Source organism: Anomaloglossus baeobatrachus, chromosome 3, assembly GCF_048569485.1.
Source record: "Anomaloglossus baeobatrachus isolate aAnoBae1 chromosome 3, aAnoBae1.hap1, whole genome shotgun sequence".
Lineage (NCBI taxonomy): Eukaryota > Metazoa > Chordata > Amphibia > Anura > Aromobatidae > Anomaloglossus > Anomaloglossus baeobatrachus.
This window is the reverse complement of record NC_134355.1, coordinates 26669154-26681909: the sequence shown is the minus strand read 5'-3', so window position 1 is coordinate 26681909 and position 12756 is coordinate 26669154. Positions and strand designations below refer to the sequence as shown.

At 57.3% G+C, this 12756-nt stretch overlaps 1 protein-coding gene across 5 annotated transcripts in view; it reads left to right on the top strand.

The window, feature by feature from the left end:
- The window catches only part of NVL (nuclear VCP like), a 67543-nt gene that overhangs the window by 49364 nt on the left and 5423 nt on the right, over positions 1-12756 (top strand). For all 5 annotated transcript variants that reach the window (XM_075339078.1, XM_075339076.1, XM_075339077.1 and 2 more), the window contains one exon: positions 6509-6615. In XM_075339078.1, coding sequence (XP_075195193.1) covers positions 6509-6615 — 107 coding nt within the window. The remainder of the gene's footprint in view (positions 1-6508; positions 6616-12756) is intronic.

Genomic DNA, 12756 nt, shown 5'->3' with positions numbered 1-12756 from the left:
CTGCGCACTCCCAAACGTGCTCCATCCGCCATGCTGCGCACTCCCAAACGTGCTCCATCCGCCATGCTGCGCACTCCCAAACGTGGTCCATCCGCCATGCTGCGCACTCCCAAACGTGCTCCATCCGCCATGCTGCGCACTCCCAAACGTGCTCCATCCGCCATGCTGCGCACTCCCAAACGTGCTCCATCCGCCATGCTGCGCACTCCCAAACGTGCTCCATCCGCCATGCTGCGCACTCCCAAACGTGCTCCATCCGCCATGCTGCGCACTCCCAAACGTGCTCCATCCGCCATGCTGCGCACTCCCAAACGTGCTCCATCCGCCAAGCTGCGCACTCCCAAACGTGCTCCATCCGCCATGCTGCGCACTCCCAAACGTGCTCCATCCGCCATGCTGCGCACTCCCAAACGTGCTCCATCCGCCATGCTGCGCACTCCCAAACGTGCTCCATCCGCCATGCTGCGCACCCCCATCAGCCTCTCTGCCCGCAGCATAAGCCTCTCTGCCCGCAGCATCGGCCTCTCTGCCCGCAGCATCGGCCTCTCTGCCCGCAGCATCTGCCTCTCTGCCCGCAGCATCGGCCTCTCTGCCCGCAGCATCGGCCTCTCTGCCCGCAGCATCGGCCTCTCTGCCCGCAGCATCGGCCTCTCTGCCCGCAGCATCGGCCTCCCTGCCCGCAGCATCGGCCTCCCTGCCCGCAGCATCGGCCTCTCTGCCCGCAGCATCGGCCTCTCTGCCCGCAGCATCGGCCTCTCTGCCCGCAGCATCGGCCTCTCTGCCCGCAGCATCGGCCTCTCTGCCCGCAGCATCGGCCTCTCTGCCCGCAGCATCGGCCTCTCTGCCCGCAGCATCGGCCTCTCTGCCCGCAGCATCGGCCTCCCTGCCCGCAGCATCGGCCTCCCTGCCCGCAGCATCGGCCTCTCTGCCCGCAGCATCGGCCTCTCTGCCCGCAGCATCGGCCTCTCTGCCCGCAGCATCGGCCTCTCTGCCCGCAGCATCGGCCTCTCTGCCCGCAGCATCGGCCTCTCTGCCCGCAGCATCGGCCTCTCTGCCCGCAGCATCGGCCTCTCTGCCCGCAGCATCGGCCTCTCTGCCCGCAGCATCGGCCTCTCTGCCCGCAGCATCGGCCTCTCTGCCCGCAGCATCGGCCTCTCTGCCCGCAGCATCGGCCTCTCTGCCCGCAGCATCGGCCTCCCTGCCCGCAGCATCGGCCTCCCTGCCCGCAGCATCGGCCTCCCTGCCCGCAGCATCGGCCTCCCTGCCCGCAGCATCGGCCTCCCTGCCCGCAGCATCGGCCTCCCTGCCCGCAGCATCGGCCTCCCTGCCCGCAGCATCGGCCTCCCTGCCCGCAGCATCGGCCTCCCTGCCCGCAGCATCGGCCTCCCTGCCCGCAGCATCGGCCTCCCTGCCCGCAGCATCAGCCTCTCTGCCCGCAGCATCAGCCTCTCTGCCCGCAGCATCAGCCTCTCTGCCCGCAGCATCAGCCTCTCTGCCCGCAGCATCAGCCTCTCTGCCCGCAGCATCAGCCTCTCTGCCCGCAGCATCAGCCTCTCTGCCCGCAGCATCAGCCTCTCGCCTCCCAGCCTCAGCCTCTCGCCTCCCAGCCTACCCCAGCCTCAGCCTCTCGCCTCCCAGCCTACCCCAGCCTCAGCCTACCTCCTCCCAGCCTCAGCCTCTCGCCTCCCAGCCTACCCCAGCCTCAGCCTCTCGCCTCCCAGCCTACCCCAGCCTCAGCCTCTCGCCTCCCAGCCTACCCCAGCCTCAGCCTCTCGCCTCCCAGCCTACCCCAGCCTCAGCCTACCCCAGCCTCAGCCTACCTCCTCCCAGCCTCAGCCTACCTCCTCCCAGCCTACCCCAGCCTCAGCCTACCTCCTCCCAGCCTCAGCCTACCTCCTCCCAGCCTACCCCAGCCTCAGCCTACCTCCTCCCAGCCTCAGCCTCTCGCCTCCCAGCCTACCCCAGCCTCAGCCTACCTCCTCCCAGCCTCAGCCTCTCGCATTGCGTGAGGGGGGCGGGGCGTGGCGGGGCCGAATTGCCAATGCCTGCAGGGTGCCGGGGCGAGAGGCCAATCTGTGGGGGGGGGGGCGGAGCCTGGGCGAGCGGCTGGCCAATCCGTGTGGGAGCGCAGCCTGGGCGAGCGGCCAATCCGTGCGGGGGGGGCGGGGCCATGGGGAGCCCAGCGGCCAATCAGCTTTGTGTCACCGTAAGGCTATGTGCGCACGTTGCGTAAATACATGCGGACACAATTTTGGAGCAAGACAGACAGACAGAATAAGGCAATTATATATATAGATATATGTTGCATAAAAAATGTGTATGTATATATATTACAAATAATTTTAATATTACTATAATATACACACACGTACGTGTGTGTGTGTATATATATATATATATATATATATATATATATATATATATATATATATATATATATATATATATATATAAATGAGTATATGTGTGTATATGTGTATATCTATATATATATAATTGCCTGATTCTGTCTGTCTGTCTGTCTGTCTGTCTGTCTGTCTTGCTCCAAAATTGTGTCCTTACGGTGACACAAAGCTGATTGGCCGCTGGGCTCGCCATGGCCCCGCCCCCCCACACGGATTGGCCAGCCGCTCGCCCAGGCTCCGCCCCCCCACAGATTGGCCTCTCGCCCCGGCACCCTGCAGGCATTGGCAATTCGGCCCCGCCACGTCCCGCCCCCCTCACGCAATGCACGCTAGCTCTCGCTAGCTCTCGCCCCGCCCCCCTCCCCCTCCCCCCCCCCCCCCCCCCCCGCGCATTCCCCGAACTGACACGACTCCCAGGTGAGTACTGTACTCCCCCCCCCCCCTCCACCCCCGGGAGCCCACATGAGCGTGCGCCGCCAACCCAGCCGAAACTAACCCTCGCATTGCTGGCCTTGCCGCCGTATGCTGGTGTGGGCTCCCGTGCGAGCGGGGGACGGGATACGTTGGTAACTATGCTAGCATAGTTACCAGCTGGTTACAAGCGCATCAAGGTCCTGCAGCGGCGGAAGATCCACACGCACACACATAACAGCACACACACACACATACACACACATCAGATCACACTCACTCTCACACACACCTCACACACACATCACATCGCATCCACACACTCACAGCATCCGGTGATATCGCTTGCTTCTCGGCCTCGATACTGTGCTGTTGTGACCTTCCAGGACCTGCCGGAGGATCACATGGCCAGAAGCATGTGGTATCTCCGGATGTTGTGAGTGTGAGCGCGTATGTGCGATTTCGTCAGTGTCTGTGTGTGTGAGTGTATGCGATCGGGTATGTGTGAGTGTATGCGATCGGGTGTGTGTGAGTGTCGGGATCGGGTGTGTGTGAGTGTATGCGATCGGGTGTTTGAGTGTCGGCAGAGGAGCACGGAGTGCTGGAGGAGGCTGGGAGCAGAGAGGCTGATCTTGGGGAAGGCTGGGAGGGGGAGGCTGATGCTGGGGGAGACTGGGAGGGGAAGGATGATGCTGAAGGAGGCTGGGAGGAGAGAGGCTGATCCTGGGGGAAGGCTGGGAAGGGGAGGCTGATGCTGAGGGAGGCTGGAAGGAGAGAGGCTGAGGCTGGGAGGAGAGAGGCTGATGCTGGGGAAGGCTGATGCTGAGGGAGGCTGGGAGGGGAAAGCTGATGCTGGGGAAGGCTGGGAGGACGGAGGCTGGGAGGAGAGAGGCTGATCCTGGGGAAGGCTGGGAGAGGGAGGCTGATGCTGGGGGAGGCTGGAAGGAGAGAGGCTGATGCTGGGGGAGGCTGGAAGGAGAGAGGCTGATGCTGGGGGAGGCTGATGCTGGGGGAGGCTGGGAAGAGAGAGAGGCTGGGAGGAGAGAGGCTGATGCTGGGGAAGGCTGGGAGGAGACAGGCTGATGCTGGGGACAGAGAGGAGAGGCTGATGCTGGGAGGAGAGAGGCTGATGCTGGGATGAGAGAGGCTGATGCTGGGGAAGGCTGGGAGGGGGAGGCTGAGAAAAGAGAGGCTGATGCTGAGGGAGGCTGAGGCTGGGGTAGGCTGGGAGGAGAGAGGCTGATGCTAGGGACAGAAATGGCTGATGCTGTGAGGAGAGAGGCTGATGCTGTGAGGAGAGAGGCTGATGCTGTGAGGAGAGAGGCTGATGCTGTGAGGAGAGAGGCTGATGCTGTGAGGAGAGAGGCTGATGCTGTGAGGAGAGAGGCTGATGCTGTGAGGAGAGAGGCTGATGCTGTGAGGAGAGAGGCTGATGCTGTGAGGAGAGAGGCTGATGCTGTGAGGAGAGAGGCTGATGCTGGGAGGAGAGAGGCTGATGCTGCGGGCAGAGAGGCTGATGCTGCGGGCAGAGAGGCTGATGCTGCGGGCAGAGAGGCTGATGCTGCGGGCAGAGAGGCTGATGCTGCGGGCAGAGAGGCTGATGCTGCGGGCAGAGAGGCTGATGCTGCGGGCAGAGAGGCTGATGCTGCGGGCAGAGAGGCTGATGCTGCGGGCAGAGAGGCTGATGCTGCGGGCAGAGAGGCTGATGCTGCGGGCAGAGAGGCTGATGCTGGTGCAGCATGGGGGATGGAGCACGATGGGGGGTGCGCAGCATGGGGGATGCAGCACGATGGGGAGTGCGCTGCATGGGGGATGGAGCACGATGGGGGTGCGCAGCATGGGGGATATAGCACGTTTGGGAGTGCGCAGCATGGCGGATAGAGCACGATGGGGAGTGCGCAGCATGGCGGATGGAGCACGTTTGGGAGTGCGCAGCATGGCGGATGGACCACGTTTGGGAGTGCGCAGCATGGCGGATGGAGCACGTTTGGGAGTGCGCAGCATGGGGGATGCAGCACGATGGGGTGTGCGCTGCATGGGGGATGGAGCACGATGGGGGGTGCGCAGCATGGGGGATGGAGCACGATGGGATGTGCACACCTCCCCCCAACACACACACACACACACACACACACGCGCACTGCACAACACACACACACGCGCACTGCACAACACACACACACTAGGAACCACAAACAACGCCCTACACAGACACCCACACACACAGACAACGCTGCACACACACAACACCCAACACACAAACACCGCAGCACACACAAATATACGCACATACCGCACAACACACACATTGCTCAAAACATACCTCCCCCCAAAACACACCACACACACACAAACCGCACAACACACACACACACACAACGCTACAGACACACAGCGCTCCACAAACAACGCAACACACGCAACACACATACAACACCGCTCTCACCCCCCCGTCACACCCAGACAACACTCAGAACATGTACAGCGCCCTACACAAACACTTGGTAACTACACACAACAACATCTATATATATATATATAACAAAAATCTACACAATACGTAAATTCTAGAATACCCGATGCGTAGAATCGGGCCACCTTCTAGTGTGTGTGTGTATATATATATATATATATATATAATATATATATATATATATATATATATATATATATATATATATATATATATAATATAGTTCCATCATTCCATGATTAGCCACAGCTTGACACCGCCCTGTCTCATGAATCATTATACTTAGCCATAAATATATACAGGTCACTGCCTCCCAAATAGTCCGCGCATTATTTTTTTCTTAATTTTTTAATTGGCTACTTCCCAGGTTTGTGGGTCACTGCCTTCCACAAAGTCTGCATATTAGTCTACTGCTGCTGTCATTGTTCCCATTGGCTTCACTCTTATATTCTACCACATCATGGCTCAGAGTGTTTTATTTAGTCATATTCTTACAGACATGTATATATTGGCCACTGACAACCCCAAAAATCTGCAGTCATTTCCTGCTGTCACTATCTTTGCATTCTCATCATCACACAGCCCCATTACTACAACATAACCAAATGTAATCAGCAGGTCACTGCCTCCCTCAGTATCAGCACACCCCTCTACCGCTGCTGTCATCACTCTCCACTTTGTATCTTCACCCTCTCCCCTACTGATTCCTGTGGTTTTATTCTTACAGGTATTATATGTGCATACAGGTCACTGCCTGCACCCAGATCAGCACACTCTCCTTCTGCTGCTTTCATCGTTCTCATAAGCTCTACTGTTTTAACTTTGCACCTCCCCATAAAACTATTTCTTCAGATATGATCGCAGGTCACTCCCTCCTACAAAATCAACACAGTCCTCTTCTGCTGTGATCATGTTTTTTAATGACTTCACTGTTCCATCCAAAGCCGCATTATTACAGTGAGAGCTGTGATCACTTGTGCTTGTATAGATGGGTCACTGCCCCACACAAGGTCAACACAGTCATCTCCTGCTGCTAAAATCCTACCCATTCATTTACACTGTAAGATTCGGTACCCCAGAACTCTCATCACCTATAGACGCAGGAAACCTTTCACTTGTGCCATGAGTTACCTGCACCTGACCATGACGCAGTGAGATCTCTTTCTGCTGCCAGGAGGTGTTAACTAAGTGTCATGAATTTTCTTCACTTTCTTCTCAGACATCATCGACCCGGCTATTCTGCGACCCGGGCGACTGGACAAGACCCTCTATGTCGGGCTTCCACCTCCGAGTGATCGACTCGCCATCCTGAGAACGATAACAAAGGTAATTGTGTATTTAGTGCTCAGATATTGTAGCTAATCAGGATGATGACGGCAGCAGAGGACGAGGGGGTTGATTTTGTAGAAGGCAGTGACCGGTATTTGCAGATTTTATCAGGGAAAGTCAGATAATCACCTTTTTAGTTTACACTTGTGAATGTGACTTTGATTTTCTCTGAAGGCTCCAATATGTTCATACCCACTGAGCCGGGGGCTGCGGGGTCACATGATGATATCATGATGTCTCTCTATTTACCCACCATGGCCCTGGGGTGCTTGCAGAGTCAATATACAATTAAAGAGGTGGTGTCAGCTGCATAATGCCAAACCCCGCAGGAAAGAGCAGCCGGATCAGCTGCTGAAATTGGTAATTGCCAAAAAAAAGGGGTCACCTGAGGTTAAAAACTATTTATATAGTTATTTAGAGGTTCCCCGTCCAGAGCCCTCGTATGTCCATCAGAATGTAAACTGGTATATAGAGTGTCTTTGGCCCCGGAGGACCGGCTCTGTCCCTGACCACCCATTCACATGAATGGACGCTGTGTAATACTTTATTTCTCCTGTGGGGGCGCTGCAGGGAACTTGAACACTTACTGGCAGGTTTTGCAATGTACCGTATTTTTCGCTTTATAAGACGCACCGGAATATAAGACGCACCCCAAACTTGGACATAAAAAAAGGTAAAAAAAAGAAAAATGGGGTCCGTCTTATGCTCCGGTGTTCTCTTACCAGAGGGGGGCAGCAGTGGTGGTGAAGCGGGGTCACAGGAGGCACAGGTTGTGCTGGCAGGCGCGGCGGGTCAGTGGCAGCAGGGTCCGTGGTTGCAGGTGCCGTGGCGTCTGTGGTTGCAGGTGCGGTGGCAGGAGCCGTGGGGTCCATGGTGGCGGCAGCAGCCGTGGCGGGTGAGCCGTGCAGCAGGCCGGTGCAGTGAGTGTCCGCGGTCCCGGTTCAGTGGTGGCGGCGGCTCAGTGGTGGCAGCGGCGGCGACGGCTCAGTGGTGGCAGCGGCAGGGACTGCTCAGTGGTGGAGTGTGTCCACGGTCCCGGCTCAGTGGTGTCAGCGGCGGCGACGGCTCAGTGGTGGGAGCGGCAGCGACGGCTCAGTGGTGGCAGCGGCAGGGACTGCTCAGTGGTGGAGTGTGTCCGCGGTCCCGGTTCAGTGGTGGCGGCGACGGCTCAGTGGTGGCAGCGGCAGGGACTGCTCAGTGGTGGAGTGTGTCCGCGGTCCCGATTCAAGTAATGGCGCCCGGAGCGACGCATGCGCAGATGGAGCTCTCATCCAAGGGCTCCATCTGCGCACGCGCTGACTCCCGGAGCAGCGCGTGCGCAGATGGAGCTCTCATCCAAGAGCTCCACTGGCGCCATCATTTGAAAGTGGGACCGCGGACAACTGGTAACATGCTGCACAGCCGCCCGCACCGCATGCACAGAGTGGCAGCCAGCAGGCTGCCCGCCCACCCTGCGTACAAGCCGCCGGGTACCTGTGCTTGCGTGCGGTGGCAGCCGGGTACCCATGGCTGTGTGCGGGCAGCAGCTGGGTGACTGTGTGAGGGCGGCAGCCGGGTGCCTGTGTGAAAGCGGCACCCGACTGCCGCTCGCACACAGCACCCAGCTGCCGCCCGCACACAGCCATGGGTACCTGGCTGCCACCGCATGCAAGCACGGGTACCCGGCTGCTGACCCCACACAGCACCCGCTGCCGCCCGCACACAGCCACGGGTACCCAGCTGCCACCGCACGCAAGCACAGGTACCCGGCCGCTTGCATGCAGCCACAGGCACCCGGCCGCTCGATCGCCTCAGACAGGACCCCCCCCTCCCGGTACCGCTTTATAAGACGCACTCCCCATTTCTTCGGCGCTCCATTGGGAGACCCAGACGATTGGGTGTATAGCTACTGCCTCCGGAGGCCACACAAAGCACTACACTAAAAAGTGTAAGGCCCCTCCCCTTCTGGCTATACACCCCCCGTGGGATCACGGGCTGCTCAGTTTTATGCTTTGTGCGAAGGAGGTCAGACATCCACGCATAGCTCCACGGTTTAGTCAGCAGTAGCTGCTGACTATGTCGGATGGAAGAAAAGAGGGCCCATACTAGGGCCCCCAGCATGCTCCCTTCTCACCCCACTTTTGTCGGCGGTGTTTGTTAAGGTTGAGGTACCCATTGCGGGTACGGAGGCTGGAGCCCACATGCTGTTTTCCTTCCCCATCCCCCTGAAGGGCTCTGGTGAAGTGGGATCTTACCGGCCTCCAGACTCTGAGGCCGGGCTCCATCCACAGACCCGGAGATCCTGCTGGATACGGAGCTGGGTACCGTCAGGGACAAGGCCCTGCAACATTCAGGTACTCTGTGTCCCCGTACAGACAGGCACAGACACACTCCAGCGTTGCTGGGTGTTCTAGTGCGCCGGGGACAGTAGCGCTGCGCGCTTGGGTTATACTCACTGCAGCTTTGCTGAGTGAGTTTATGTGTGGGGAACTACCGCGCCGTGGTGACTGCGGCGCGGCTGAGACTTGTGGTGCGCCGGGGACTTCGCGCTGACCGTGCTTTTACGACGGCAGCGCTTATAAATCTAGTCTCCGGCTTCTGCGGCCTAGTTACGCTTCGTTCCCGCCCCCAGCCCTGTCAGTCAGGGAAGGGGAGAGACGCTGTACAATAGTCAGCGCCGAGAGCTGGAGTCTTATTTACATACTCCAGCCCTCTCACTGGGCACAGTGGGACGCCAGTTTCCCGCTCTTTGTCTGCAGCACGCCCACGGCCCGCCCCTCTTCACAGGACGCCGGCAGCCATTCCTGCACGCAGTCTGAGCTGGAGAACGGACATAGCCCTGGGAGACCCAGACAAGGGATTCTGGCGACCACACACCCGCTGTTAAGCGGGCGGTAAGCAGCACCTAGGTGCTGACCCCACTAGTGCCACAGTGTTGTTTTGTGTACTTTTGTCTGTACCTATATATTGCACTGTACGGTCGCTTCTTGGCTTATACCCCTATATTGCTCTGAGGAGACAACAGCATGTCATCCGCAAAAAGCAAGGGTGCCAAGGCACGGGCTTCATATGCTGCCTGTACCGCATGTGGGGCTGATCTACCGGCAGGTTCCACTGACCCCCATTGTGTGCAATGTTCGGTCCCTGTGCCACTTCGACAGCCGGAGTCTATGCTAGTAGTGGCCCAGGCAGAGACGCCTGTGAACCCTGCCCCGGTGACTGGGACAGAGTTTGCAGTTTTTGCTGATAAGATGTCTGTGACTATGACAAAAATTCTAGAAACTTTGCAGTCCAGGCCGGTCACTCAGACCATGGGTACTGCTGATTCAATGTTTCCCGGTCCCCCTCAGTTGGAACTAATCCGTGCTCCAAGGGGGTCCCAGACATCACAGGCTGAAGGCTCTGACTCGGACGACAGTCCCAGGCAGCCTAAGCGAGCTCGCTGGGAGAGACCCTCGGCGTCATCACGCTGGTCAGGGTCTCAGCGAGAGGATTCTCTGTATGATGAGACAGAGCTAGGTGATCAGGAGTCTAATCCTGAGACCGCTCTCAACCTGGATACCCCTGATGGTGACGCCATGGTGAATGATCTTATAGCCGCCATCAATAGACTGCTGGATATTTCTCCTCCAGCGGAGGAGGCAGCAGCACAGCAGGAGAAATTCCATTTCAGGTATCCCAAACGTAAATTGAGTACTTTCCTGGACCACGCTGACTTCAGAGAAGCAGTCCAGAAACACCATGCTTATCCAGATAAGCGTTTCTCCAAACGTCTTAAGGATACACGTTATCCCTTTCCCCCTGACGTGGTCAAACGCTGGACCCAGTGTCCAAAGGTGGACCCCCCAATCTCCAGGCTTGCGGCTAGATCCATAGTTGCAGTGGAAGATGGGGCTTCACTTAAGGATGCCAATGACAGACAGATGGACCTTTGGTTGAAATCTGTCTATGAAGCTATCGGCGCGTCGTTTGCTCCAGCATTCGCAGCCGTGTGGGCACTCCAAGCTATTTCAGCTGGTCTGGCGCAGGTGGACTCTGTCATACGTCCATCAGTGCCGCAAGTGGCGTCCTTGACCTCGCAAATGTCTGCGTTTGCGACTTACGCTATCAATGCGGTCTTGGACTCTACCAGCCGTACGTCAATGGCGTCCGCCAACTCTGTGGTTTTACGCAGAGCCTTATGGTTAAAGGAATGGAAAGCAGATTCTGCTTCCAAAAAATGCTTAACCAGTTTGCCATTATCTCAAGACAGACTGTTTGGTGAGCAATTGGCGGAAATCATTAAACAGTCCAAGGGTAAGGACTCTTCCTTACCCCAGCCCAGATCAAGCAAACCTCAACAGTGGAAGGGACAGTCGAGGTTTCGGTCCTTTCGAGGTTCGGGCAGGGCCCAATTCTCCTCGTCCAAAAGGACTCAGAAGGAGCAGAGGAGCTCAGATTCCTGGCGGACTCACTCACGCCCAAAGAAAGCAGCCGGAGGAACCACTTCCAAGCCGGCTGCCTCATGACTTTCGGCCTCCTCTCTCCGCATCCTCGGTCGGTGGCAGGCTCTCCCGCTTTTGCGGCATTTGGCTGCCACAGGTCAAAGACCGGTGGGTAACAGACATTTTGTCTCACGGGTACCGGATAGAGTTCAGTTCTCGTCCTCCGCCTCGGTTCTTCAGAACTTCCCCACATCCCGACCGAGCCGATGCTCTTCTGCACAACAAGCACGTGAAAACCAGGCGGTTCCGGATGGAATCTCTCCGCTCCGTCATTGCCTCGATGTCTCAAGGAGATTTCCTAGCATCAATAGACATCAAAGATGCTTATCTCCACGTGCCGATTGCTCCAGAGCACCAGCGTTTTCTACGCTTCGTTATAGGAGACGAACACCTTCAGTTCGTAGCCCTGCCATTTGGTCTGGCGACAGCCCCACGGGTTTTCACCAAGGTCATGGCAGCAGTGGTAGCAGTCTTGCACTCTCAGGGACACTCGGTGATCCCTTACTTGGACGATCTACTTGTCAAGGCACCCTCTCAAGAGGCATGCCAACACAGCCTGAACGTTGCGCTGGAGACTCTCCAGACTTTCGGGTGGATCATCAACTTTTCAAAGTCAAATCTGTCACCGACCCAATCACTAACATATCTTGGCATGGAGTTTCATACTCTCTCAGCGATAGTGAAGCTTCCGATGGACAAGCAGCGTTCACTACAGACAGGGGTGCACTCTCTCCTTCAAGGCCAGTCGCACCCAATTTTCATGGCACGGTCTCGCGATCACAGAGCTCTGGCGGCAGACGCCTTAGTGCAAGATTGGTCGCAGTTCCAGCTGCCCTATGTGTTTCCCCCTCTGGCACTCTTGCCCAGAGTGCTACGCAAGATCAGGTCCGAGTGCCGCCGCGTCCTGCTCGTCGCCCCAGACTGGCCGAGAAGGTCGTGGTATCCGGATCTGTGGCATCTCACGGTCGGCCAACCGTGGGCGCTACCAGACCGGCCAGACTTACTGTCACAAGGGCCGTTTTTCCATCTGAATTCTACGGCCCTGAACCTGACTGTGTGGCCATTGAGTCCTGGATACTAGCATCTTCAGGATTATCCCAAGGGGTCGTGGCCACCATGAGACAGGCTAGGAAGCCCACGTCTGCTAAGATCTACCACAGAACGTGGAAGATTTTCTTATCCTGGTGCTCGGCACAGGGAGTATCTCCCTGGCCATTTGCATTGCCTACTTTTCTTTCCTTCCTGCAATCTGGTTTGGAAAAAGGCTTATCACTCGGCTCCCTTAAAGGGCAAGTCTCAGTGCTATCGGTATTTTTTCAAAAGCGTCTAGCACGGCTTCCTCAGGTACGCACGTTCCTGCAGGGGGTTTGTCACATCGTCCCTCCGTACAAACGGCCGTTAGATCCATGGGATCTGAACAGGGTACTAGTTGCTCTCCAGAAGCCGCCCTTCGAGCCTCTGAAGGAGGTGTCACTTTCTCGACTCTCACAGAAAGTGGCCTTTCTGGTAGCGGTCACGTCTCTTCGGAGGGTATCCGAGCTGGCAGCGCTGTCATCCAAAGCTCCCTTCCTGGTTTTTCACCAGGACAAGGTTGTGCTGCGCCCCGTTCAGGAGTTTCTCCCTAAGGTGGTATCCTCTTTTCATCTTAATCAGGATATCTCCTTACCTTCCTTTT